The 25,409-nt window shown below is 44.1% G+C and overlaps 3 protein-coding genes across 5 annotated transcripts; 2 read left to right on the forward strand and 1 right to left on the reverse strand.

Moving 5' to 3' along the window:
* Positions 1 to 2,787: 2,787 nt before the first annotated feature.
* LOC124666847 lies at positions 2,788 to 7,796 on the forward strand. Of its 2 annotated transcripts, XR_006991063.1 has the most exons (10): positions 2,788 to 3,900; positions 4,308 to 4,544; positions 4,640 to 4,708; positions 4,791 to 4,877; positions 5,320 to 5,406; positions 5,492 to 5,554; positions 5,655 to 5,891; positions 5,977 to 6,028; positions 7,431 to 7,492; positions 7,580 to 7,796. XR_006991063.1 is itself a non-coding variant. In XM_047204178.1 (9 exons), the coding sequence occupies exons 1-9, from the start codon at positions 3,253 to 3,255 to the stop codon at positions 7,439 to 7,441; spliced, it is 1,491 nt and encodes a 496-aa protein (XP_047060134.1). In that variant the 5' UTR covers positions 2,790 to 3,252; the 3' UTR covers positions 7,442 to 7,796. The 2 variants fall into 2 exon arrangements, 1 of the variants encoding a protein (XP_047060134.1); XM_047204178.1 differs by having other exon boundaries at positions 2,790 to 3,900; positions 7,431 to 7,796.
* A 763-nt stretch (positions 7,797 to 8,559) lies between these two features.
* On the forward strand, positions 8,560 to 9,803 carry LOC124663813. Its single transcript, XM_047201470.1, has 4 exons — positions 8,560 to 8,730; positions 8,825 to 9,096; positions 9,205 to 9,612; positions 9,652 to 9,803. The coding sequence occupies exons 1-4, from the start codon at positions 8,560 to 8,562 to the stop codon at positions 9,674 to 9,676; spliced, it is 876 nt and encodes a 291-aa protein (XP_047057426.1). The 3' UTR covers positions 9,677 to 9,803.
* Positions 9,804 to 9,935: 132 nt separating this feature from the next.
* Positions 9,936 to 15,005, reverse strand: LOC124660356 (importin subunit alpha-1a). 2 transcript variants are annotated; one of them, XM_047198162.1, is made up of 11 exons: positions 14,783 to 15,005; positions 13,526 to 13,622; positions 13,332 to 13,423; positions 13,103 to 13,234; positions 12,823 to 13,008; positions 12,572 to 12,735; positions 12,399 to 12,477; positions 11,833 to 11,961; positions 10,892 to 11,019; positions 10,418 to 10,790; positions 9,936 to 10,290 (listed from the first exon to the last, which is right to left on the reverse strand). In XM_047198162.1, exons 1-10 carry the CDS (start codon positions 14,981 to 14,983, stop codon positions 10,424 to 10,426), a joined length of 1,575 nt encoding a protein of 524 aa, XP_047054118.1. In that variant the 5' UTR covers positions 14,984 to 15,005; the 3' UTR covers positions 9,936 to 10,290; positions 10,418 to 10,423. The 2 variants fall into 2 exon arrangements, with proteins under 2 accessions (XP_047054118.1, XP_047054117.1); XM_047198161.1 differs by having other exon boundaries at positions 9,936 to 10,323; positions 14,783 to 15,002.
* Between the last annotated feature and the right edge of the window lie 10,404 nt (positions 15,006 to 25,409).

The following is a 25,409-nucleotide window of genomic DNA, read 5'->3' on the forward strand; positions in this document are numbered from 1 at the left end:
ATATAGGTTGTTTCACCTAGTTTGCATTAGGCTCATCTTTATATTCCGCAAAGCCTAATATTGCAAAGAAAGAATTAAAACTTGTAGAAACCTATTCACCCCCCCCCTCTAGGTTTATCATCTCTATACTTTCAGCACCATTAACGACACTGTTCGCACCCTCCTATTTCATGCCCACATCCCACCCTCCTTCTGGCCGGACGCCTTAGCCACCGCCACCCTCCTTATTAACCTACGCCCGTGTCGCAGCCGCTGGAACTACACACCCCACCATCTCCTCTTCGGTTCACCGCCATCCTATGACGGTCATCGCATCTTCGGTTGTCGCTGCTATCCTAGCACCGCCGCCACCGCCCCTCACAAGCTCGCCCCTCGTTCCATCCCGTGTGTCTTCCTCGGTTACCCGGCTAACACAAAAGGCTACCGCTGCTATGATCTGGTCTCCCACCGCGTCATCACATCCCGGCACGTGTACTTTGATGAGCATTGTTTCCCATTTGCACGGGACCAGGTGACGCCCTCCCCTCCGTCGCAGCTGATGTCACGCGGCGCCGCGCTCCGGCTCTGGCAGCGCGCCCTGCCCCGGCAGCGCCCCCTGCGGCGCCCTCGAGTTCCACCTCGGGCGCCCCTTCGTCGCCTCCCATGGCGCCCTCGAGCTCGGCCTCGGGCGCCGCTGCACCACCATCGACTCCGCCAGCGTCGCCCTTGAGCCCCGCCTCGGGCGCCGCGCGTCGACTCCGACACCGACCGCCTCGCCCTCGAGCCTTGCCTCGAGCGCCACCGAGTCGGCCACCTCGCCCTCGAGCCTTGCCTCGGGCGCCCCCGCATCGATCGCGTCACCCTCGAGCTCGGGTGATGCCTCTACGGACGCGCCGCCACCGCCTCCGCCCCCCGTTGCGGGGCCCATCACCCGCACGCGTGCGGGCATTTCTCGTCTGAGCACCCGGTACCCTTCGGATGAGTACGTCTACCCCGCGTCGACTTCCACACCGTCGACCTCCACGCTGTCCCCGCTGCCCGCCTCTGCCCGGGCGGCTCTCCGTGACCCTCACTGGTTCACCGCCATGCAGGAGGAGTTTGACGCTCTACAGCGCAACCAGACTTGGCAGCTCGTTCCGCGCCCCCGCCACGCCAACGTCATCACCGGCAAGTGGGTCTTCAAGCACAAGTTCCATCCGGACGGCACTCTTGACCGTCATAAGGCCTGCTGGTTGGTTTGCGGCTTTCGCCAGCGTGTCGGCGTCGACTTCACCGACACCTTCGCCCCGGTTGTCAAACCCAGGACGATTCGCACCGTCCTCTAGCTTGCGGTCTCTCGCAGTTGGCTGGTGCATCAGATGGACGTCTCCAACGCCTTCCTCCACGGCCACCTTGAGGAGCAGGTCTTCTGTCAGCAGCCTACCGGCTTCGTCGATAGTGCCCACCCCGACCACATGTGCCTGCTCTCGCGCTCATTATATGGGCTCAAGCAAGCGCCCCGTGCCTGGTACCAGCGCATTGCATCGTTTCTTCATCAGCTCAGCTTCCGCTCCACTCGCTCTGATGCATCGTTGTTCGTGTACCGCCAGGGCTTGACCACCGCGTACCTGCTTCTCTACGTCGACGACATCATCCTGACGGCCTCCACCGCGGACCTTCTACGACAGCTCACCGATCGTCTCCGCGCTGAATTCGCCCTGAAGGACTTGGGGCCTCTGCACTACTTCCTCGACATCGAGGTTGTCCGTCGTGTCGATGGCTTCTTCCTTCATCAGCGCAATTACACCCACGAGCTTCTTGACCGCGTCGGTATGCTTAACTGCAAACCCGCGGCCACCCTCGTCGACACGAAGGCCAAGCTCTCCGCCACGGATGGGACACCGGCGTCGGACGCGTCCTCTTACCGCTCCATCATCGGCGCCTTGCAGTACCTCACTCTGACCCGTCCGGAGTTGCAGTATGCCGTTCAGCAGGTGTGCCTCCATATGCACGCCCCACGTGACTCCCATTGGACTGCGGTGAAGCGGATTCTTCGCTATATCCGCGGCACTCTCGGCCTCGGGCTCTCTCTCTACACGCCTCCACCGCCCTGGACATCGTCACCTATTCGGATGCCGATTGGGTTGGCTGCCCCGACACGCGGCGCTCCACGTCTGGCTATTGCGTCTACCTTGGATCGTCTCTCATATCCAGGTCATCCAAGCGACAACCCACGATTTCTTGTTCTAGTGCCGAGGCAGAATACCGGGCTGTGGCCAACGCCGTCACCGAAGTCTCCTGGCTTTGCCAGCTTCTCGGAGAGCTCTCGTGTCCCATCAACAATGCCATTGTGGTCTACTGCGACAACGTTTCCGCTGTCTACCTCTCCGCCAACCCCGTTCATCACCGCCGCACCAAGCATATCGAGCTGGATATCCACTTTGTTCGCGAACAGGTGGCCCTTGGCCATATCCGTGTGCTCCATGTGCCTACCTCTCAGCAGTTTGCGGACAATATGACCAAGTGACTTCCTACGACATCTTTTAAGGAGTTTCGGTCCAGTCTTTGTGTCGGCTCTAGCGACTCGACTGCGGAGGGTGTTGAGATACATATCTTGATACATATCTTATGTAATTATGTGTAATGATATATATCTTCTGTATTTATGTTGGATCCGTCTCCTTCCTTGTATAATCGAGGAACGTGGCCTATATATGTAACGATATATGCACTCAATCAATACATTGTGATGTTGCAATCCCTTTTCTACAGGAACCATTCTCAGCTCAGGTTTAGCGGCCTATAGGAATTAGCAATTAGCATAGACCACGCCGCCGCCCCTCTCACCAATCTCTCGGTTCCCCAGTGACCTCGCCGGCCACCCCAGCACCAAGCTCGCCGTCGCAGCTCCGGCCCCTTCGCCCAGTCCAGCCCCGCGCCTCCATCAAGTCGTCCGCAGCAGCCGGCGGAGGAACTGCGCCCGCCCACCCTTCTTCCGCTCCTCCTACAGCGTCCGCCATCGCCGTCCGTTCGTCGTCGTCAAGGTCGCCGGCCCACTCGCCTCCGTCCTGCTCCGAGGATCCCACCCTCCCGCAGTATTACCATGGAATGGCCGTGACGATTGGAAACTGCAGCTTATCCTCCACAAATCAAGCAGGTAGAGGTGTTGGTGGAAAGAAGATGTTGCATTAGGCTGCAGGTGGGCGGGCGTGTAAGTGCAAAATTTGCAAAGGGCCCGGAAACGACTGGATATTTCCTCCAAATCCAAACCTAACCCAGAAGAAACGATCGACGATGGCGCCAACAGATCCTGAGCCGGCGAAGGCCAAGCCTGCGCCATCAGCCAAGCGCCTTCAGTCGCCGGAGCGCAAGAGAAAGATCCCACCATTGGCCAATCCGCCACAGACGGAGAAGAAAAGGAAGAAGACGATATCGCCGTCGGCTGACGCCAACAAGAAGCCTCTCCCTCTCGAGCACGTGTGGACACCCAGCGACGAGATCCGGATACTCGAGGCCATGGCGGCGCATCGACAGGCTGAGCAGGGCAAGCTGCCAAGAACCAGGGAGCTCTTTGACTCCCTGGATGGCCGCCTCGACAGCAAGGGTTTCGGCCGGAAGGAGCTCCGACGTAAGGTGCGCAGCCTGAAGCGCCAGCACGACGACGGGGCCGTCAAGGGCGTTGTCCCTGCAGAAGAACATTTGTGCCGCCTCTACCACCTCTCCCAGAATGTCTGGGGCACCAACCCTGAGCCAAAGGTGTGCAAGACATTCGATGAAATGCGTCAGATCTATCCTTGCCTTGCTCACGAGGTGGTGCATATTATCCCCGATCCTGCGGTCTTGGAGAGATTGCTCATGGGAATTGACGATGTCAAGGCACATACACTAAATGCCAAGATCAGTTGCCTAAGGGAAGAGCTCACCCAGGCTATCACGGAATCAGTAAGGCCTCACCTTTTTATATTACAGAATGATGATTGTGGCTGTAAGTCCACATAATTAAATTGCTTGGGTGAACCATTAATTTTGTTAGCCCTCTCAGTGGCAATATGACCATACAATGAATGCACATAATCAATTTACCCTACTTTGGTGTGTTGGAAAACAACTTCTGGACCTGACCTCATACATTTTTGCAAAAATGTACCATCAATTTCAGAGTACAGCTATGTAGTAATAGTATTTCTGTGCCATCTCCTTTTGGGTTTAACAGAATTGCACATGATGCTAGTTCATTGAGTTTAGTGTATTACCCATTTGATTTTAAAATAAGCCTACCAATTTAGTCTTTCATGATCTTGCTACTTAGCATCAATAGACCTGAAAATTTTCCTTTTGAACTAATGTAGGCAATGATGCAAAAAATCCAAGTGCCTAAAGGATGGCAGTGCCCATACAATAAGCAGCCGCCAGCAAAGCTCAGAGCACAAAATCACAGTTTACTTTGTTTAGATCGCCTGGACAAAGCTCTTGGCGCACGTGATGTTGCCCAGAAGCAATTGGCTGTTGCCCAGGAGCAATGGGCAAGAATGGATCATGAACTGGGAAAACTGAAACAAGCCATTATTGCTTCTGGGCCACCAAAGGTATAAAGGGAATAACTCATCTTTAGGTACTAATCGTTTGATCTATATACACATATATAATGAATATACTGTATTTTGTTCACATATTTTAATAGGATATAAGATGTGAATCTGCGGAGAGTGCTCCTCAGTCAGTTGTGGCTGAAAATCCATCTTCACACAATGTAATATTCTTTTTGCTTTTTTCGGAATGCATTATCTATTTGTTTTTGCTGTCTGTATCATCAATGTATTTTTGGGGTGTAGGTAAATCAAAGGAAGATACCGGTGCAAAAGAAATTGGCATGTGGGAATAATAAGGAGGTTACCTCTAAGTATCGGCCTCCCAAAAATGTTGGTGTCTTTCCACAATATTTCTTTACCATGTAGAAGCGCGTTTATAGGAACATATTTATTGAAATGTTTAGTTAAAGAAAATGAGAATTAATTAAATGTTTGAAAAAACTTCATTTGATTGCCCTAATCCAGAGGATGTAGATCTCACCTCCTTTTTCAACACCCTTCTAGTACTGCCTGTTGGTGCAGCTCAATATCCAGCGCATAAGTGACACTTGCATCAACTACTCATGCAGCCAAATCCACATGGCAACACTAATTGTTCATGGAAATCTTTGCATTGGTGTCGTGGAGGATCTGGACAAACCTAAAACTTATTGAAAGCTAAAATCCCTCCAGGGCTTCTTGGTTATCGCTTTTTCACAAAAACTTTGATTTCCGCTAGGTATACTCCTATTTTCGTGAGCGGATTTTTCATTTGTTTCTTATTTTTTTACAGTTATCAGGAAAGGTGATATTGGCACCGAAAAGGATGCATGTTGCTAGGAAAGAGAAGATGGATGCTGAAAGCCAGATTTTGCATCATGTACGACCTTCCTTTGCTTTTGTAATACGTATGCTTGTTTGCACATTTTCCTTTTGTGAACTTGCCAAAGTTTCCTCGGGTATAGGCTGATGACAGGAAGGTAGCAGGACGAGGACATCAAGACCTTTCCCATCATATGAATGTGGAGGTAATGGTTGTAATATTTTAGTACACAAGAGACATGCACAAATTTAATTCCGTACTTTAATCTTATCGTCCAATAATCTTCGCTTTTGTCATATTTTTAGGGTGGGGAACGGGTTATTTTAATTTCATGTGTACGACCACATCGTCCAGTAGCCAAGGCTACTGTTCAAACATGTTTACCATCTACAATGGTTGGGGGCAAGGCACTTGGACCTGGATGTTGCCAAGTGTTGGTCAATGAAGTGTTGGATGGAAAGGCTCTTCTGATACGCCCTTTTGGGACCATGAACACAATGGCTGATGCACTTGGACATTCTATTGCATGGATACGTGCAAAGGTAATATGCAATTCCCCTCGTGTTAATAATATGTACTGCCTGTATATCACAAACCGCAATGAAGTATAAAACTTTTCTTTTGTAGACCCAACATGATACTACTGCTGGCATGGTAGCATCTAACCAAGCATCTCCAGGTACACGATATGCTCGTGCATTGACTTCTACCATGTGATCAGCTTTGTGCTTTGGAGAAGAACACGTGAAATTTGCGTTTCGTCATTTAGTTTTGTCTGTTGCTTTGTTATTTATCATCGGTGCATGGTAGTTGGGTGAAAGATTATACCTTCGGTGTAGTCATGAGCATGCTATTTTTGGTGTATTTTCTTTTTTGGATTTAGAAACATACTCAATGCCATCCATAGATGCTTTACGGTGCTAGACATATCAATTATCAACATTTATTGTGTTCCCACATTCATCGGCCCATAGCTGTTTGGGTTGGCAAGAGTATCCAGAGGCTTTATAAATTAGAATGTAAGCTTAGTTGGCATGCAAATCAATTATTTTTAAATTTTCTTAAATGTTCAGGATTTAGATGTTAAATTTTCTATCTTTGTATTGACATCTTAGGTTCTCGGCCTAACAATGCGCTTGTTGCTTAAGAGTTAAAGAATTAATAATGAAATCTCATCTGGCCAAATCCCTGGTACTTTTCGCATTCCTGACCTGCTGCCTGCACGGCACCAGGATACTGGCCGCAAGGTCCCCTGGCCCTGCGTGGTCGCATCAGCTATCCCAAGCCTTGATGTTCTAACATGGTTCTTCTACATCTTTTTTTCTCAAGACATCCATTTTGTTTATGTATTGCTACATTTTTCCATGTTTTGCATGGAACTTTTTTTTTCATTTATGTTGAAGATTTAGCTTACGGTTCTGCTAACTCTCAGCCGGCTGAGTTCGACGCTGAGCCGTCAATCTGGCGTTAAAGATACATCCATGATTTCACATATATTTGAACTATGAGTATAAAAAGGACATATTTCTGCACAAGATGCACATCTTATTACAACATGGATAACCATTTTTTAGATCTGTATTAACAATCTAAGAAATTCTCGGTTGACTAAGACGAACTTCATTTTTTTGCGCTAGATGAACAATGACCAAATACTTGAAACCGACAAAGAATTACCTAATTTTCATGGGCAAAGACATAAGCACACCTGTTTAGTGTAAAACATATATTTATTATTATTTACGGTTGGATTTAGCTGAGCAGGTTACATTTGAAGTCTGTAACATCTCGATTTAGCTGAGCAATATGCTTGTGTGTGGTTTAGATATAATAACCCTTGAAATCAGGGATTACTGAAATAGATACCTTGAGATAGGTTACAGTATTAAAGGATGAGCAAGGGCATCTATCTTCCCACCCCACCTGTGTGCAAGCATTCACTGGGAGGGAGGATCATCCGTGTGCATGTTTCTTCTTGGGAAACATTATTGTGCCAGCAGATTTTGGATAGCTTCCTGCTTTTTTATTTGTACAACACTTGGATGGGTTGATTTTTTACCTAATGTTTTGTTTGTGCACAGGGCACGGATGAAATGCCGCCTTTTGCGCCTGAGCTGAACTCTGGATCATTTTGCATATGATAGTAGGCATCAATCTTAATGATGGTTTTTCCTGAACATGAATGACGCAACCTGATGTATCTATCATACATGACTTGTATTCCAACTAGGACGACTTCGGGAGTCCCTGCGAAGGCCATCAATACGTGATATTGGGTTGCCATGGAAACTTGTCGTGTTTCATGGCTACATGAATCAATGCTTGTTTTATGGTACCAATAGATCCTTCATGAGATATAGTTTCATATTATACCGATGTGATCTCATATATATTGTTGTTCTTTTCAATAAAAGTTCCTCCAATTTATAAAAATCGACTTAATGGAAGAGTTAGAAGTGCATTTATTTGAAGGAGGGATTATTGTCCCAGTACATACATCCATAAGTACAAATCGGTTGCACTACAAAGCTAATCCATCACCGATCGACCAATTTCGGTGATATCAGCGACAATCCCAAGCTGATTCCTCACCAGTTGACAAATTCTGTGGTACCAATGGCAATCCCAGCCCTCCACAGCCTTTTATCTATCTCTTCTGAAAGAAATGGAGACTGCCCCTTTTCTGAAGATCGGTTGCCTCGTTGGCGCTACAAAGCGCAGATGCTCCACTCGCTTTCCTCAAAAGGCACCGCGGCGATCGAATTACACCAGCGCAGCCAAAAGAAGGTGCTCGCTCCATCGGTGGTGAAAGGGAAAGGCGAAACGAATCGGAATGTCGGCACGGCGCACGCAAGAAACCTGAAGCGAGCCGTCGCTGCCATCGATCACCTGTGCACAGATTCCTCCCGTGCTGCCTCTCCCAAGTCCCCCGGCCCGGCCACGCCCCCGATTCCTTCTTCTCCGACCAACGCAAACAATATATTCTCTAGTCTCCGGTAGCCCGGCGTCGCCGTCACCGGCGACTCCCATATATACCAGACGTGACCGGGCAAGATCGTATCCGGCCGTGGAAAGGAAAAGCCTAGCCTAGTAGTTGCTCGAGAGTGTGAGGTTGGTACCAGCTTAGCTAAGCAATCCGCAGGCGATCGATTTGGACGCTTGCAGTGAGTGGCGGCAGGTTGGTTTTGCATCAGCCGAGAAGCGCGCGCGATGAGGCCGGCAGCGGCGGTGACGCACGACGACCTGTCCCTCCGCAAGGCCCAGGAGCGGCGGGCGGGGCGGTCCGGCGGGCAGATCGCCGTCGCGCTCGTCGCGCTCTCCGTGCTCTGCGGCCTCGTCAGCTTCATCCTCTGCCTCGCCGCCGAGGGCTCGCGCTCCGAGGTACGCTTCTTGCTAGCTGCCATCCATGCCTGGCTGGCTACTGGCTTAGCTCGTGCTGACTGCTGATCGATGGTGGCTCGCCGCATGCATGCAGGTGTCCAACTACCTGATGAGCGTGGGCGCGAGCGCGGGGCAGGTGGACGTGTGCGTCTACAACAGCAGCGGCCGCTCGCCGCTCGGCTTCGCCATCGGGGCCTTCCTGCTGCTCGCCGTCGCCATGTTCGCCGTGCACGCCTACATGCTGCTCGCCGTCGCGGCGCCGGACTCGGCGGCCGCGGGGCTCGCCGTGGCCGAGGACCACCCGCGCGTGTCATCCGCCACCAACACCCTCACCTGGCAAACCTGCTGCCTCTTCTTCATCACATGGTACTACCGGAATTAGTTCGACCGACCACGGCGACGCATTTCCGATAAACCATGGCATGGACAACAGGATTCTGTGGTGTGGTTAACACTGATGTTTGATCGGTGCAGGATTTGCTTCGGGCTCGCGGAGGTGCTGCTCATGATCGGCATCGGGGTGGAGTCCGGGCATGTCAGCGACTGGCGGAAGCCGCGGCAGGTGTGCCACCGGGTGCGTCCGGGGATGTTCGCGGCGGCGGGGATACTGGGCCTCATCACCGTCGTCGTCGGCTTCGTCGTGTACGTCACCGCAGTGCAGACGCAGAAGCTGCGAGCGCGGCACGACGGTGGCCACTTGGCCGGACACGGCGCGCCTTACCCTGGCAGCGCCCCCTACCCTGCACCATACCCGGGCGTCCAGCAACACCACCTGCAGCCGCCGGTCTCCTACCCACCACACCCACATCCGGCGCCGAATGCCCCGGAGATCACAGCGGCAGCATGCCAAGTGCAATCCAGCAACGGGTGGAGCATCACCAAGGATAAGGAGTAAAATGGCTGCTTGAATACCTGACATATGGATGGTCGACAAGTGCAGAGATAACGTACAGTGCACGTATTCTTTTTCGTTTAAACCATTGTTTGAATAATTTGGATTAACATTTGATTATACGTATGAACAAATTTGTTTGTGAACAAACAATATGTTGAAATTATAGAACAGGGCAGTATAAAGGACTTCGAACGTGTTTTAATCCGTTATTATGCTCTTCATTTGGGTTACCAATTCTGTAGAGATCACAGTGCCAGTATCCAGATTCAAACATGCCAACGCAAAGAAAATTTCAGCACACGACAAAAACTGAACAAGACGCAAGTATAATTAAGTGGAACCATTACAGTTGAGAAGTTCGGACAAAGTGCACCCCTGAAGAATCCGGAAACCAAACCGCATTCAGTAACGTTTCCCTAATTGCCTCGCAGAGTTGCAGAAGCTCAACTCAGGCTATACAGTACCAAAATAGTGCACACCATACTAAAGATGCAACCCCTACATAGTAGCCTGATTAAAAAAACCCAGACTCCACAAGTTTGACGATCATAATCCTCTTACAAACACTGCGATAAGATACCCAGGACCAGCTGAAATAATTGCTCCCTTGAAACCTTAGCTTATTGGACTAACACAACATCGACTGGACCAAATGGTGAGAGCTGCTGCGACAGGGAATTTAACACCATTGGTCAAATCTGCAGAGGAATTAAAAAAATGTTCATTTTGTTGACACAAATGCTGATTGATGCTTCCACAATGATATAAACATGGTTATGCTGAGAGCCTCACCTGTATTTAGCCCAAGTTCAAATCAGGGTTGCCACCTTGGCCGAAGTTAAAGGAAGCACCTTGGGGAACTTCCATAGCTCCTCCCATCGCATCATCATCCTCTTCCATCCAGTAAGCCTCAAGAATCTTCACAGCCTTTTCATAGATTTCATTGTTATCATGGCTCTGCAGGTTCTCAATCTTCTCCAGGCCTTCTGCTTCGTCAATCATCTGCGCATAGGCATTTCCATCACTAGAGCCACCCAAATTCTTGTCAGTCTCTCCAACTTTGAGAATGTTCTCAAGACCCTCTAAGCAAACTGTAACGATTCTTGGGTCTGGGCAAAGGAGAAGGTCACACAATGGCTTGATGCAGCCCTCACTGACCAAATACCTGTTTAGACAATATATATAACATCAGCACCAGGTGAAACTCAAAATAAAAGCAAGTGCAGTATTTGCACATAAACTGGATAACAGTAAACAAGAACATACTTGATTTGATCATGGGAACCACCCGAGGTAGCATTCGAGATGGCCCAAGCAGCCTCCTTCTTGATATCAAACTCTGCTGTTTGAAGCAGGTGTACCAGAGGACCAATAATTCCAGCATTAACCACAGCCTGAGAAGCCAATATAGCAAGGTAAGTGATAATAATTGAACTTCTAGAACATATTAAACCAACAAGATTTGTATACTTGCTTTTATTTTAAAGGTCTTATGGAAAGTGTAAACATCACAAGTAGTGACAATTTAAGGTAAACACAATTCATTTGGCACCCCTCATTTCATTTCATTTGGCAGAAATAAATTGAAATGAAACTGATTATATCATTTCATTTGCCAAATCCACATGAATGACAGGGTATCCAAAGTAATTAAGGTTAGGCATGGAATAAAGTCCATGGAATTCTCAAATGAATTGATACAAATTTGGTGGCAGCCAAATAAGTTGATTCTCAGAATCACAGATGAATTATTTGGTTCCAGCCCCAAATGATGTGTGAGCCATACAAGCTCTTAGGTGGTGCATTGGTATCCCAACTGTGCTAAACAAATAGACACTAAACTTACAAATATTTCAACAAAAGAATAGACCAATTTTGAGTCGGTAAACATTTCTACGGAATAAAGACTGGACATTAGTCAACCCAACATTCAAAGAGGTGTAGGGCTTCTAGTTCTTAGCCACTTTAGTTAACAGCATGTATTATATCTTTTTACCATCAGCTTCAACATGATTACATGAGCTCAAATATTTGAGACAAGCAACAGAAGCAGAATATTCACATATTCTGGCAAAATGCAGCACTGGGTCTAATATGCATGCAGTAAATATTGCATGCAAATGGTACACTCAATACATCAATGTTCCGGTCATCCTCTTAATAAGTATCATGAGAAGAAAGCATGTGCGAATATGCAAAACCTGTACCTGTATCTGATCTTTGTTACCAGCGGTAATATTTGAAACGGTCCAGCAGGCCTCTTTCTTAATGCTTTTCTTGTGATTCTGAGTCAATAGACTTAGGAGGCAGGAGAGAGCTTGATGATCAATGATGCACTGTAGAACAAAGGGCAGGTTGAATGAAACGTCAAAATGAATTCACTGAACTGCACAATTACTAAACAAAAGCTCTGCTAATGCCAGTCATGACAGAAATAAATTACAAAATGCAACACAAGTGAACAAAGAATTACTTATATCCCTCTAAGAGCAAAGCAGGCTCTTGAAACATCAACCGATCTTTTACATGAATAAAGGGGCTAACAAGAAAGAACAAGTCGATCGTTGGGGCAACAGGGTAGTAGGGTGAGCAACTAGACTATCAGAAAATAATGTACAGGGAAAAAAATATGCACATCATATTTCAAAGAGATGTACCAAACATGGTGCTTAAATAAAATCGGACGTACAGTATCCTCTTAAGAATGAGCTCACAACTTATGATAGTTTATTAAGAGAGATATATTCGAAGAACACAGAAGTGAAAAAATTACCTGAGTCTGTGAGTCATCCCCTGTGACAATATTTCCAACAGTTCGTAGTGCCGGTATAAGCACTGAAGGTGATGGGTGACTTCATGATGTAAACAATATTAAAAAAACAGACGTGAGTGTACATAAAAAAGAAATCTAGAACAGAAAAATGAGATGCAAAGGTTATCACGTACAGCAGAAGCTCCACAAGCCGGGGGCAGACACCAGCATCAATCACAGATTGGATCTTGTCATTCGTGCCATCAGAGAGATACGAAAGGGCCCAGCATGCATCAGTTAAAACTTCCTCATCATTGGAATGAATAAGTCGTGCAAGTGCTGGCAGAGCAGGCTTAGTCTATGATACCAAATAAAAGCATGTCAAGGAACTGCCGTTACCTCCGAACCACAATGATTGAATAAAACTGCAACTGCGTACACAAACCTGTTCAAATGCTGGCTGTGGCTTTCCTCTGCAGAAATTTGATAAAGTCCAGGTGGCATTCCTTAACATGGAGAGCTTAGCATGCTCATTCAACTGGGCTAGCAGAGGCATCAATGCGCCATTTGCGAGAACAAGATCACGGCACTTTGGTGAGTCACCAGCAACATTACCCAATGCCCAGACAGCCTTGAAATTATTTTTAAGTAACAAAATTAGTAAGTCCCAGCACATACTCAAGAGAGAAAATATAATAACATAAGCCAAGAAAGTAACCAAATACCTGCTCACGAACATCATCACTACCGGCCGCAAGCAGCTTCACAAATATTGGAACTGCCCCATGATCAATCACAACCTTTGTATTATCTGATGTACCCGACGCAATGTTTGTGAGTGCCCATGCTGCTTCAAACTACAAAGTAAAGCAAAGACACCACAGTAAGAAATCTATTTCGTTCAGGCCTTCAAGGACCACCAGATTGTAAGAATAAGATTCCATTGACACACACCTGGAGTTGGGGGAAATCCTCTCTGGTAAGAAACTGCACAAATCGAGGAACAACACCTGACTGGATAACTTCTTCAATTGGGGGGCTCCTTTCTGATTAAGAGAAGTTATAAGCTTAGTTAATGTTCACTCACTGCCAGGTATAAAGATTAGTTTTGCAAGAAATCTAACCAAGAACAACTGAAAAGCTAGTACCTATAGATAGCAACTTGCGGAATTGCGTCGTCGCCTCAAGCTGCATGCTGTTCTCATCTGAATAAACCCCAGCAACCATGGCAGGGAGGCTTTCAAGCTACAAAATTCAAACAGAAGGCCAAACTCTTAGCTTATTTCATCAAACCCAAAAAAAAAACTGCAAGCCACAAATCAAACCAAAGTTAAATAAAATCACAATCAGCAGATGACTAAGTCCAATTTAGCTTCGAACTAATGTCAAGATACCTTCTCTCAATCTGGAACTATATGAAAGGTTGAGTATAACAAGAAAGGCTACTACAAAAACAAGGCCTGGGCAAGCTATTGAGTTAACTAATCCTAATAAATAAGTAAATCTGTAAATGGCATCTTCAGTTAAGTAGACACAACTTCGGAGCCATTTGTTGAACACAAGTTAACACTGGCACGCTAAAGTTGTGCTGCTAAATCAACACAATGTGATACAGCAACTAGGCTTGATAATAAGCACTATAAAACAAGGCTAGTTCTAGAAATGTACTGCCTTCTTCAGCATTCCTGTGATCATTAAAGTTAAAATGTATAACCAAGCAGGTATGACCTCCTGCTACAACAATCAAAACATGGAAGCAAAAAACTGACAAATCCAAGTACCAGTTATAATAAGAGTAAGAAATATAATGAAACTGGTCTGAATTAAAAAGAGAGAACGCTACTGAGACTGGCCAGACCAAAAAAACATTATAGTTCATAAATGACTCACAACATAAATCAGAAAAAACGGATGCTAGTAACAGCAACACAATTTCATTGCATCAGTATATGCTTCCTTTGAGACCTTTCCAGCAACAAAAGGAGGTCACAATAAAAACTGGACAGGGAAATCAACAAAAACTAGAGTCTCAGATCAACCAATAAAATCAGCCGCTGGGAGTCAAGAGTCACTAATCAGGATCTGAAGAAGTGCTACGAGTAACTATTGAGTCAAGCTGAAAGCACAACACCCTCACGCAATTAGTAATGCATGCGTGCGTTCAGGTATTAAACTGGCCTACTACGCACAAATCCTACTGGTGCGTAAACATCTCGTGGGCATAACTCACCGTACTGAACAGTTTTAAAACCAATCTACTGCACACGGAGCAGAGACTTAGTTCATCGGAAACCCAGCGTACAAGTCGGAACAGAAGGAAACTAGGATTCAGACTCCATAAGCGCTGGGACATGAGGCGTGGGAGGGTAGATGGGAGTAGGGTATGCGTGGGAGGGTATGTTCACCTTCTTCTCGACGCCGGCGGCGGGGATGGGAACCTGGGCCTGTAGCCCCTCGCGGCGCTTCTTGAGGAGGCTCTCCTCGCGGCGGCCCTTGCGGATCTCCACCATGTTGTCCTCGCGCCGCCGCCGGCCCTCATCGGCGTCCACCGTCACCTTGTAGGTGTTCCGCCGCGCGCTGATCCGATCGTTCGGGCGCACCGACATGGCTGGATGCTCGCTCTGGTCTCTCTCGCGGCGGTGGCGGTGGCGGTGGCGGCGGCGGCGGGAGGCAAAACCCTAGCAAGGAGACGGTGGGGGAGGAGCGCCAGAAGTGGGGAGAAAAGGAGAAACCCTAGCGGCCGGTGCGAAAGGGAGTTAAAGCTCACACCACGATCGAGATATTCTCTGGTTTTTTTCTCTCTCTCTCTTTTATTTCTTTTTTTTTTATGTGCCCATTTTCGGTTTGAGCTGGCATGGCGCGGGTTTAGTTGGCCCATCAATGATCCACCATCTGAGATGACAAAATATCGTAGCTCGGCCCAACTCATTAATAATTGGAGATCTCTAGGTATCTATCTACCCACCTAAATCACACAAAGTGTCTTTGGCACACGGGCACCAGTGCTACTTCAATTTCAGATTTTTTAAAATTTTAAAATTCCACACCTATGTATCTCTAAAAATTATGGTGTTAAATATATAGATAGATTTATACAGCATGAGTGTATGCAAAATAGTCTCGTTAAAAAATATATTGTATTTTGGAAATATAAAAAAGTCAAATTTATGACAGTAAATGGTGGTACAATAGTATGTCTTTTTGTTAGAAATTTGTTTATTTTATATTTCTCAAATTTTAAAATATTTTTTAACGAAACTTTTTTGCGTAGACTCCTCATGTACATATCTATCTACATATTTAATGCCACATATTTGAAGAAATAGAAGTGTGAGATTTTAAACAAATTAAAAATCTGAAAGTGGAGGGAGCACTGGTGCCCATCTTCACTGCCCAAATCTCTATCCCGTAAATAAGGGGTTTGAGATCCTTTGCTAAAAATGAATCAATCTTCTAAAAGGAAATAATCCCCTCAAAAAATTAAAAAAAGAAATAAAGGTTGTTAAGAATTCTTTTATACTCCAACATCTTAATAATTGGAGATCTCTAAGTATCGACCCTAGTAAATAAGGGGTTTGAGATCCTTTGCAAAAAATAAATCAATCGTCTAATAATATCCCCTGAAAATCTAAAAGAAAATAAAGGTTGTTGAGATTCTTTTATACTCCAACACCTTAATTTTTTGTGCCGAGAATTTTACACATTGTTTTAGCAACTATCAAGGCTCAATGGAGATGGCATTGTCTAGAATAAGTGATATTCGGCTCTTCATTCGACGATGAGATCTCCTTCCCGACGTCAATGGTGGTGTTCATAGATTACAATTCTCTAGGTATGGGCTTTCAGATCTTACTTCACTAGATCCATGTTGCATCTTTTCTCATGATTGTCGTGAGGGAGATTGTTCTCGCAATGTTGCCAGGAGAATTTCATTGGCGTGGAAAAAGAATGGCAATATGAAGGAGAGAGACATGGCATGTCAACAATTCTGTTGCCGTTGTTCATGTTGCTTCAACTACAAAGACATCCGACTGATCATGTTAGCTTGTCACAAGATGCTCTTAAGCGTACAATTCTTTGTTGAGAGTTTCCTAGAGGTGATTTGTGCGGAGCATTGTTGCAGGTTGGGGACTATGCATCAGTGAAGTTAGTGGTGCATGTCACCAATATAATGGGGTGATGGATTTGTATGCAAGGATGACTGAGAAAAGAGGTGACAATGTTCAAGATAGATATATACAGTGTGGATGACAGAAATGATGAGGAAAATGCAGCTCATTTTGCTGCAGATAGAGAAGAAGAGGCAAATGCAGATTGTAATGTTGTTGCACATGGTGTTGCACACGGAGAAGAGGCAAATGTAGCTATCAATCTTGCAACAAAACATGCAAATATCGAACTTTTAGTAGGAGAAAAGGGAAAAAAGAAATAGTTGAGGAAGATGACACATAAGTGATTTTTGTTATGCTCATGATGCAAATGATAGCAACAGCTTAGCTGATGATGATCAGGTAGTATCCTGCATGTTGGAGGCTATGGAATTGAGAAAGAAAAATAAAGAATAAAAAGCTCATTGAGGAAGAAATCAAAGGATGCACTCTTCGTGAGATTTTATTGTACCAGAAGTTAAAGAAGAGGAAGATGCAGATGAGGAACAACTAATTGACATTGAAAATGGAGTGTCATAATCAAAGACATTGATGGTGAGGCGAAGACTAGAAGAAAAAATAAAAAAGCACAAAGTATATGATGAAAATGTAAAAGTACAAGAGTTCGAAATTGGGCAAGCATTCACTGACAGCCGGCAATTCAAACAAGCTCTAATTAACTATTGAATGGAGAATTTTCACCACTATTGGCTCATAGGGATGCACTTTGATGTAGTAAAGAGGGTTGGAAGGGTCAGAATGATAGAAATTATTTTCCAATACTTTGAATTACATTAGAGGGACTTAATTATGTCGAAGACCAATGAAATAACTGTTATGGTGGGACATTTATGTCTTAATGATTTCTATACTTGCTCATGAAAATAACTTTAGGATCCATCATAAGGGTGTATTTGCTCATATCTATGGTTGCACCTAGTTTAGGCTCCGCCCTAAAGGAATAAAACTTGACAAGATATTCACCATATTTTGTAGAAATCTAAATGCTAAGTAAATCTATGCCACCCTTGGGAACACTTGTCACATATAAGTTCACACACACACTTGACCTTGTCCTCTTGATGTATAGAAGATTGAGATTTATCTCATTGAGAGCATTTACTTGTTGCTATTTCCTTCCAGTACTTTACTTTATTGCAAACTACAAACCCAACACACCAAAATCACTTCATCCTTTTATTGTTTTACTTGTCAAACTTACTAATCACTACCTTCAGCTCCTCATGGGTTCGAGAATCTTTCTTATTGAAAAGTAATACAACTGATCTCCTGCACTTGGGAGCCATCAATAATCTAGTTGCAAGGAAAAAAGTAAGACACATGAATTTCGACATATTTTGCAAAATTGCGCCATGTTTCGGTAAAATGGCCCTAGATTTTGCATACGACTTCCGATGAAAAAGATTTTATATGAAAATGTATATACATAGAAGCTACAACTCGTAAATAAGGGTTTTGTTAGTGATCCTATGCTCTTAGTTCGACGACAAGATCTCCTTCCCGATGTTAATGGTGGTGTTCGAAGATTACGATTCTGTAGGCATGGGCTTTCAGATCTTGCTTCACTGGATCCATGTTGGATCTTTTCTCGTGATTGTCGCGAGGGGGATTGTTCTCGCAATGTTGCTAGGAGAATTTCATTGGCGTGGAAAAGAATGGCAATATGAAGGAGAGAGACATGGCATGTCAATCATTTTGTTGTTGTTGTTCATGTTGCTTCAACTGCAGAGACATTTGACTGATCATGTTAGCTTGTCACAAGATGCTCTTGAGCGTACAATTCTTTGTTGGAAGTTTCCTATAGGTGATTTGTGCGGAGCATTGTTGCGGGTTGAGGACTATGCATCAGTGAAATTAGTGGTGCATGTCACCGGTATATTGGGGTGATGGATTTGTATGCAAGGATGACTCAGAAAAGAGGTGACAATGTTCAAGATAGATATATACAGTGTGGATGGCAGAGATGATGAGGGAAATGCAGCTCATTTTGTTGTAGATAGAGAGGAAGAGGCAAATGCAGATTGTAATGTGTCAACACCCGGATTTTTAATTCCATATGCCTATTATGTCATACATCACAATCCCAGAAAGATTGTTTTTGCGAGACATAATAAGTTCATATCACAACACATCATTCATTACAATATCATAATAGTCTTACATCAAAAGGATCACATGATCCAGTCTCATTACAACACTTGATCTAAGGATCAAATACATAACACCATAGCGGGAATACGTAGTAGAGGTCTGATACGTCTCAAACGTATCTATAATTTCTTATGTTCCATGCTACTTTTATGATGATACTCACATGTTTTATACACATTATATGTCATTATTATGCGTTTTCCGGAACTAACCTATTGAAAAGATGCCGAAGTGCCAGTTCCTGTTTTCTGCTGTTTTTGGTTTCAGAAATCCTAGTAAGGAAATATTCTCGGAATCGGACGAAATCAACGCCCAACATCTTAGAATTCCACGAAGCTTCCAGAACACCGGAGGGGGGGCAGAGGAGAGCCACAGGCCCACCACACAAGGTGGCGGCGCGGCCCAGGGGGGGCCCACCCCCTATTGTCTGGTGGACCCAGGTCCCCTCCGACTCCGCCTCTTCGCCTATAAGATGCCTCCTGACCTAAAACATCGACACGGATTGACGAAACACCAGAAAACCTTCCAGAGCCGCCGCCATCGCGAAACTCCAATTCGGGGGACAGAAGTCTCTGTTCCGGCACCCTGCCGGGACGGGGAAGTGCCCCCGGAAGGCATCTCCATCGACACCACCGCCATCTTCATCATCGATGTTGTCTCCCATGAGGAGGGAGTAGTTCTCCATCGAGGCTAAGGGCTGTACCGGTAGCTATGTGGTTAATCTCTCTCCTATGTACTTCAATACAATGATCTCATGAGCTGCCTTACATGATTGAGATGCATATGAGTTTTGTATCACTATTCATCTATGTGTTACTCTAGTGATGTTATTAAAGTACTCTATTCCTCCTCCACGGTGTAATGGTGATAGTGTGTGCATCGTGTAGTACTTGGCGTAGGTTATGATTGTAATCTCTTGTAGATTATGAAGTTAATTATTGCTATGATAATATTGATGTGATCTATTCCTCCTTCATAGTGTGATGGTGACAATATGCATGCTATGTTAGTACTTGGTGTAATTGCAATGATCTATCATGCACTCTAAGGTTATTTAAATATGAACATCGAATGTTGTGGAGCTTGTTAACTCCGGCATTGAGGTGCTCTTGTAGCCCTACGCAATTAGTGGTGTTCATCATCCAACAAGAGAGTGTAGAGTGGTTTTATTATGTGATCAATGTTGAGAGTGTCCACTAGTGAAAGTAGGATCCCTAGGCCTTGTTTCCAAACATCGAATCTCCGTTTGTTTATTGTTCTGTTGCATGTTTACTCGCTGCCATATTTTATTCAGATTGTTATTACCACTCATATACATCCATACTACTTGTATTTCACCATCTCTTCGCCGAACTAGTGCACGTATACATCTGACAAGTGTATTAGGTGTGTTGGGGACACAAGAGACTTCTTGTATCGTGATTGCAGGGTTGCTTGAGAGGGATATCTTTGACCTCTTCCTCCCCGAGTTCGATAAACCTTGGGTGATCCACTTAAGGGAAACTTGCTGCTCGTTCTACAAACCTCTGCTCTTGGAGGCCCAACATTGTCTACAAGAATAGAAGCACCCGTAGACATCAAGCACTTTTCTGGCGCCGTTGCCGGGGAGGAAGGGTAAAAGGCACTCATACTCCGGTCCAGGTAACTAAGTACTTTTCTGTTGCCGTTGTGTGTGTGCTCAAAGCTATTTCCTTTAGATCCTGCAATTGCATCTTTTTGTTTCTTGTTAAACACTAGTAAGGCATAATGGAAAACATCTGTGAGCTTTTTGTACTATTTCCTGAGTCAAGACATGAATGGTTTAATGCGAAAATTAAAAAAACCTATGGAACCTTATTTGCATGCTAGTAGTAATATTAGTATGAACGCTTTGAACACCATTGTTGATAATGATATAGAAAATTCTAAGCTTGGGGAGGTCGGTTTTGATGAAAATGATCTCTTTAGCCCTCCGGGTATTGAGGAGAAAGTTTATGTTGATTATGATATGCCTCCCATATATGATGATTATAATGATAGTGGTCTTTTGGTGCCACCTACTATGGAGAGTAAATTTTATTGTGATTATACTATGCCTCCTATATTTGATGATGAGAATAATAATGATAGCTACTTTGTTGAATTTGCTCCCACTACAACTAATAAAATTGATTATGCTTATGTGGAGAGTAATAATTTTATGCATGAGACTCATGATAAGAATGCTTTATGTGATAGTTATATTGTTGAGTTTGCTCATAATGCTACTGAAAGTTATTATGAGAGAGGAAAATATGGTTGTAGAAATTTTCATGTTACTAAAACACCTCTCTATATGCTGAAAATCTTGAAGTTGCGCTTGTCTAGTTTTCCTATGCTTGTTGCATTATGCCTACATGACTTGTTTATTTACAAGATTCCTTTTCATAGGAAGTGGGTTAGGCTTAAATTTGTTTCATACTTGCTTTTTGGTGCTCTCTTTTGCTTCAACTCTTATTTCTTGCGAGTGCATCATTAAAACTGCTGAGCCCATCTTAATGGCTATAAAGAAAGCACTTCTTGGGAGATAACCCATGTGTTTATTTTACTATAGTACTTTTGTTTTATATTTGAGTCTTGGAAGTTGTTACTACTGTAGCAACCTCTCCTTATCTTTATTTTATTGCAATGTTGTGCCAAGTAAAGTCTTTGATAGTAAAGTGAATACTAGATTTGGATTACTGCGCAGAAACAGATTTCTTGTCGTCACGAATTTGGGTATGATTCTCCGTAGGTAACTTAGAAAAATCAGCCAATTTACGTGAGTGATCCTCGGATATGTACGCAACTTTCATTCAATTTGGGCATTTTCATCCGAGCAAGTCCGGTGCCTCTTAAAAATTCGTCTTTACTGATCGTTCTGTTTTGACAGATTCTGCCTTTTATTTCGCATTGCCTCTTTTGTCGTGTTTGATGGATTTCTTTGTTCCATTAACTTTCGGTAGCTTTGTGCAATGTCCGAAGTGTTAAGAATGATTGTGTCACCTCTGAACATGTGAATTTTTGATTATGCACTAACCCTCTAATGAGTTTGTTTTGAGTTTGGTGTGGAGGAAGTTTTCAAAGGTCAAGAGAGGAGGATGATACAATATGATCAAGAAGAGTGAAAAGTCTAAGCTTGGGGATGCCCTCGTGGTTCATCAATGCATATTTCAAGAAGACTCAAGCATCTAAGCTTGGGGATGCCCAAGGCATCCCCTTCTTCATCGATAAATTATCAGGTTTCTTCTCTTGAAACTATATTTTTATTCGGTCACATCTTATGTACTTTACTTGGAGCGTCCGTGTGCTTTTATTTTCGTTTGTTATTTTCATTCTCTGAATAAATGCTTGTGTGGGAGAGAGACACGCTCCGTTGGTTCATATGAACACATGTGTTCTTAGCTTTACTTTTAATGTTCATGGCGAAGGTTGAAACTCGCTTCGTTAATTGTTATATGGTTGGAAACGGAAAATGCTGCATGTGGTAATTGGTATAATGTCTTGAATAATTTGATACTTGGCAATTGTTGTGCTCATATAGATCATGTTTAAGCTCTTGCATCATGTACTTTGTACCTATTAATGAAGAACTACATAGAGCTTGTTAAAATTTGGTTTGCATGATTGGTCTCTAGAGTCTAGATATTTTCTGGTTAAGGTGTTTGAACAACAAGGAGACGATGTGAAGTCTTATAATGCTTTCAATATGTTCATATGTAAGCTTTGCTGCACCATTTTATACTTGAGTTTGCTTCAAACAACCTTGCTAGCCTAGCCTTGTATTGAGAGGAATTCTTCTCATGCATCCAAATCCTTGAGCCAATAACCATGCCATTTGTGTCCACCATACCTACCTACTACATGGTATTTCTTCGCCATTCCAAAGTACATTACTTGAGTGCTACCTTTAAAATTTCTATTCTTTGCCTTTGCAATATATAGCTCATGGGAAAAATAGCCTTAAAAACTATTGTGGTGAAGAATATGTACTTATGTGTCTTATTTCTTAATAAGTTGCTTGTTGAGCGGTAACCATGTTTCTGGGGACGCCATCATCTTTTACCTTTGTTGAATATCATGTGAGTTACTATGCATGTTCGTCTTGTCTGAAGTAAGGGAGATTTTCATGATCAAATGGTTTGAGTATGCATACTGTTAGAGAAGAACATTGGGCCGCTAACTAAAGCCATGATTCATGGTGGAAGTTTCAGTTTGGACAATCAATCCTCAATCTCTTATGAGAATACTAACTGTTTTTGAATGCTTATGCATTAAAGAGGAGTCCATTATCTGTTATCTATGTTGTCCCGGTATGGATGTCTAAGTTGAGAATAATCAAAAGCGAGAAATCCAATGCGAACATTCTCCTTAGACCTTTGTACAGGCGGCATAGAGGTACCCCTTTGTGACACTTGGTTGAAACATATGCTATGCAATGATAATCCATGTTAATCCAAGCTAATTAGGACAAGGTGCGAGCACTATTGGTAAACTATGCATGAGGCTTGCAACTAATAGGATGTCTTATACATAACACATATGCTTTATTACTACCGTTGACAAAATTGTTTCTTGTTTTCAAAATGAAAAGCTCTAGCACAAATATAGTAATCCATGCTTCCCTCTGCGAAGGGCCATTCTTCTACTTTATTGTTGAGTCAGTTTACCCATTCTTTCTATCTTAGAAGCAAACACTTGTATCAACTGTGTGCATTGATTCTTACATGTTTTCCTATTGCACTTGTTATATTACTTTGTGTTGATAATTATCCATGAGATAAATATGTTGAAGTTGAAAGCAACTGCTGAAACTTATATCTTCCTTTGTGTTGCTTCAATGCCTTTACTAAGAATTTATTGCTTTATGAGTAACTCTTATGTAAGTCTTATTGATGCTTGTCTTGAAAGTATTATTCATGAAAAGTCTTTGCTATATGATTCAGTTGTTTACTCATTGTTTTTACCATTGCTTTGAATCACTTCATTAATCTCATATGCTTTACAATAGTATTGATCAAGATTATGATAGCATGTCACTTCAGAAATTATCCTTGTTATCGGTTACCTACTCGAGGGCGAGTAGGAACTAAGCTTGGGGATGCTTGATACGTCTCAAACGTATCTATAATTTCTTATGTTCCATGCTACTTTTATGATGATACTCACATGTTTTATACACATTATATGTCATTATTATGCGTTTTCCGGAACTAACCTATTGACAAGATGCCGAAGTGCCAGTTCCTGTTTTCTGTTGTTTTTGGTTTCAGCAATCCTAGTAAGGAAATATTCTCGGAATCGGACGAAATCAACGCCCAGCATCTTAGAATTCCACGAAGCTTCCAGGACACCGGAGGGGGGCCAGAGGAGAGCCACAGGCCCACCACACAAGGTGGCGGCGCGGCCCAGGGGGGGCGCCCCCTATTGTCTGGTGGACCCAGGTCCCCTCCGACTCCGCCTCTTCGCCTATAAGATGCCTCCTGACCTAAAACATCGACACGGATTAACGAAACACCAGAAAACCTTCCAGAGCCGCCGTCATCGCGAAACTCCAATTCGGGGGACAGAAGTCTCTGTTCCGGCACCCTGCCGGGACGGGGAAGTGCCCCCGGAAGGCATCTCCATCGACACCACCGCCATCTTCATCACCGCTGCTGTCTCCCATGAGGAGGGAGTAGTTCTCCATCGAGGCTAAGGTGTAACACCCCACTTTTTGCAACCTTGTTTATTTGTCCATAATGCAAAAATTAGGGGGAACAAAAACTTTTTATGTAGACTAATTAAGATGAATTGCCTTGATCTGTCTGTTAAGATGAATTGCTTTGATCTATTGGTAGATGTATTGTCTTGTTTTGCTTGTTGAGTTTTGTCTTGAGCTACCTCGTAGATCAACACCTCTAGTGGTCAAGCAAGCAACTCACCTAATAAAACACCTATGTGACTTAGGAAAAGTTGTTTTCTTTTTTCTCCACATCAAACTTTTCTACTCATGGCAACATGAGTGTGCCTACTTAAAATTCCTCTTTGTGTTTAAGTTAGCTCAAATCATCCTTGATTCCAAACTTGCACACCTCTGATCTACCACATTGTATTCCCCTATCCTCCAATTTTTGATCAAATGGATGATCATTTGATACTTTCAAATCACTTCCAATTGACCTCTTACTTGAAGAGCAACTTATATTTCATCATGCCCATCTCAATCCTCTATTCTTTTTCATCATCACCTTGACCTCATGAATTGATGTCACCTTCATACTCCTTTTTATCTATATGTATCTACTCCTATTTTTATCATTATCAAAGTCACTCATTGACATTACCTCCTCAACATCATGCCTTGATCTATTCACATGAGTGTCGTGCATCTCTCTCTCTTTGTTCATTTTTGAGTGGCACATGAAGGAGCCGGCCATGGCAAGATTTTCGGCTAGCTCTCCCTCCTTACTTTCTTCCTCCACAAGCCTTTCCCTCCCACCTAACCAAATCATTAAATGGGCAGCCACCCACCTTATCCAATCAAAAAGGAGGCAGCCAACCATCCTCCCTCTATAAAAGAGGCTTGGCCGGCCACCTCCTCACCTTTGGCTTCATTATTTCACTCCCACTCACTCCTCCACCTTATCTACACCCTCATAACCCTCTCCTACCTCTCCCCGCGAAAATGCTGCTCCTCCTAGCTCCATGGCCGGCCATGGCCATGGAAAGCCAC

The sequence above is a fragment of the Lolium rigidum genome, chromosome 6, assembly GCF_022539505.1.
Source record: "Lolium rigidum isolate FL_2022 chromosome 6, APGP_CSIRO_Lrig_0.1, whole genome shotgun sequence".
Taxonomy (NCBI): Eukaryota; Viridiplantae; Streptophyta; class Magnoliopsida; order Poales; family Poaceae; genus Lolium; species Lolium rigidum.

Bases quoted from the DNA above. Each gene is read 5' to 3' on its own strand.
- LOC124666847 (XM_047204178.1), top strand. From the start codon at position 3,253: ATGGCGCCAACAGATCCTGAGCCGGCGAAGGCCAAGCCTGCGCCATCA. The intron at 5,407-5,491 runs GTACGACCTTCC...CCTCGGGTATAG, and splicing joins AAAGCCAGATTTTGCATCAT to GCTGATGACAGGAAGGTAGC. The intron at 5,892-5,976 runs GTAATATGCAAT...TTTCTTTTGTAG, and splicing joins TTGCATGGATACGTGCAAAG to ACCCAACATGATACTACTGC.
- LOC124663813 (XM_047201470.1), top strand. From the start codon at position 8,560: ATGAGGCCGGCAGCGGCGGTGACGCACGACGACCTGTCCCTCCGCAAG. The intron at 9,097-9,204 runs GTACTACCGGAA...TGATCGGTGCAG, and splicing joins TGCCTCTTCTTCATCACATG to GATTTGCTTCGGGCTCGCGG. The intron at 9,613-9,651 runs GGATAAGGAGTA...TACCTGACATAT, and splicing joins AACGGGTGGAGCATCACCAA to GGATGGTCGACAAGTGCAGA.
- LOC124660356 (XM_047198162.1), bottom strand. From the start codon at position 14,983: ATGTCGGTGCGCCCGAACGATCGGATCAGCGCGCGGCGGAACACCTAC. The intron at 12,736-12,822 runs GTTTGTGTACGC...TTGGTATCATAG, and splicing joins CACAGCCAGCATTTGAACAG to ACTAAGCCTGCTCTGCCAGC. The intron at 12,478-12,571 runs GTACGTGATAAC...TACATCATGAAG, and splicing joins CGGCTTGTGGAGCTTCTGCT to TCACCCATCACCTTCAGTGC.